This window comes from Propithecus coquereli, unplaced genomic scaffold (assembly GCF_000956105.1).
Source record: "Propithecus coquereli isolate 6110/MARCELLA unplaced genomic scaffold, Pcoq_1.0 Scaffold467, whole genome shotgun sequence".
Classification (NCBI taxonomy): domain Eukaryota; kingdom Metazoa; phylum Chordata; class Mammalia; order Primates; family Indriidae; genus Propithecus; species Propithecus coquereli.
This window is the reverse complement of record NW_012150474.1, coordinates 774694-776665: the sequence shown is the minus strand read 5'-3', so window position 1 is coordinate 776665 and position 1972 is coordinate 774694. Positions and strand designations below refer to the sequence as shown.

At 54.4% G+C, this 1972-nt stretch overlaps 1 protein-coding gene across 1 annotated transcript in view; it reads right to left on the bottom strand.

The window, feature by feature from the left end:
- Positions 1 to 1972, bottom strand: part of CSF2RA (colony stimulating factor 2 receptor, alpha, low-affinity (granulocyte-macrophage)) — a 21606-nt gene that overhangs the window by 5217 nt on the left and 14417 nt on the right. Inside the window, 3 exon segments of the mRNA XM_012655186.1 lie at positions 245 to 444; positions 1395 to 1424; positions 1682 to 1815. Of these exon segments, the coding sequence (XP_012510640.1) occupies positions 245 to 444; positions 1395 to 1424; positions 1682 to 1815 (364 nt within the window).

Below are 1972 nucleotides of genomic sequence, written 5' to 3'. Positions count from 1 at the left end.
CCAACACTGAGAGATCATTTCCTGGCTGGGCAGAAGGAGGCGTTTAAATATGTCCTGTCTCCACCACTGACAAAGTGACATCCCAGGGCCCATTTAGGAGGTCACCTCCGCCTTCTGAGCTTTCTGGGGTGACTCAAGGACACAGTTGGGCTGTGACAATATCCCTAGCGATGCTCTAAACGCAAAACTCAGCGCCCAGGAGAAAGCAGCTGGCACCTGCGTCCCCTCCCGGGTGGCATCGGACATCACTGATGTCCCTTATATCTGCCGGACGCAGCCCTTGCCCACGTGCCGGCCGACGCGCTCACCAAACTCAACGGGCCGACTCCAAGGACTCCAGTCTGGGATGCGGGCGTCGGCCGCTCTGATCCTTACGACGTGTGTAGCTCTGGGCTCAGAGCTCGGAAAGTGGTATTGATTCTCCAAATCGCCAGACACGTCGATCTTGGGAGAAAACAAGAACGTCACAGAGAGTTGCCATCCGCATGCAGAAAAGACGTTGTCATTTTTTAATTTTTTTTTTTGTTGTTGATCCCACCCCAAACACACCCTATCGCTTCTGATCTCGGAAGCTTAGCAGTGTCGGGCTGGGTTAGTACTTGGCTGGGGAACCCCCAGGAAAGACTATATACTTAAAGAGAATAAAAAAATAAAAATTGCCTTTTAAATTGTGAAATTAAGGAAAGCTTTGAAACCACGCTCTCTCGACATAGGCACGAAAACTATAGAAAGAAGGGGTCATTCTGTTACAGAATGAAAACCATTTAATGAACGTGCTATTAGAGTAGTTTAGAGGTAAGTGGTTCATAAAGTTAACGTGTATCTTTACACGCTGAGAACACTGCATGCTGGCTTACATGAATAATAGGCAAGGGATTGATTGGTTCACCAAATAACTGCTCCTGGAACTCACACCTGTATACACATAGATGTAGAGACCGTTTAGGAGCAAGAACCAGAGATGGACGGTTCTACAAGGGATATGGAGATCCCCAAGTCCAGCTAACTCATTTGACAGAAGAGGATACCGAGGGTCAGAGTGGGCTGGTAGACTGGGAAAATACGGCACAAACGTACTTTAAAGTTCTAACTCTAGGGGCGTCTTAAGGGGAAGCAATAATCTGAAACATTCAGCGGAATATTTTCTTAACCAACACAGAGGAGTAGAATGTGACGAACATAAACAGTCCAACCACTGGGACGGGAACGCTGAAGCCCAGAGTGGACCCCGCCAGTGAGCGCCCAGGGTAGCGCCCAGGACTCGGAGACGTCCACCCTCTGGTTCCAAAGTCACGTCCCATCCTGGCCGTGGGCCACCCTGGGACACAGGGAGGTTCCCCCACCCACACGGCGGGTGATGGCGGCTGTTCCGATAGGTCAGGGGTGGAACTTACCAGCGGATTTCTACTGCCAGGTGGGAAGCTCTAGGAAAACAAAATAAAATAGAAGGTTCGTGTTTCTCCGTTTCTAAGATTTTCAGAAGTTTCGTCCGCGCTCTCCCGTGTGTGTCCGTGTTCCCTGCAGCCTTCTTGGGGCTTCTCCGCCCTCAGCTCTGCTCATCCCACCGCCGTCCCCCCGGCCGTGCGGACCCCGAGTCTCGTTCCCGGGGTGTCTCAGCTGCCCCCGCGGCGTGTCCCGTGCCCCGTGGCTCTGTGGGCGGCGGAGGGCGTGTCCCGCTCACCTTTCTCTGGATGTCCAGCTGGTACTGGAACTCGCTGTGGGACAGGGCCCGTCTGGTCCTGGGCTTGTCCCACCGGATGACGCAGTGGGACGCGTTGCACAGGACGGAGATGTTGGCCGGCGGGCTGTACCTTTCTGCGACAAGGACGCAGGACACACCCTGAACCCGAGGGACCCACCGGCCGGCCCCCTCCCGGCAGGGCTGTGAGCTGAGCTCTGCCTGCCTGGCCCTGCCCTCACCTGGGGGTCCCACCATGTCTTCAGGGGAAGCCGAGGCAGAGTCTGCGTGTTG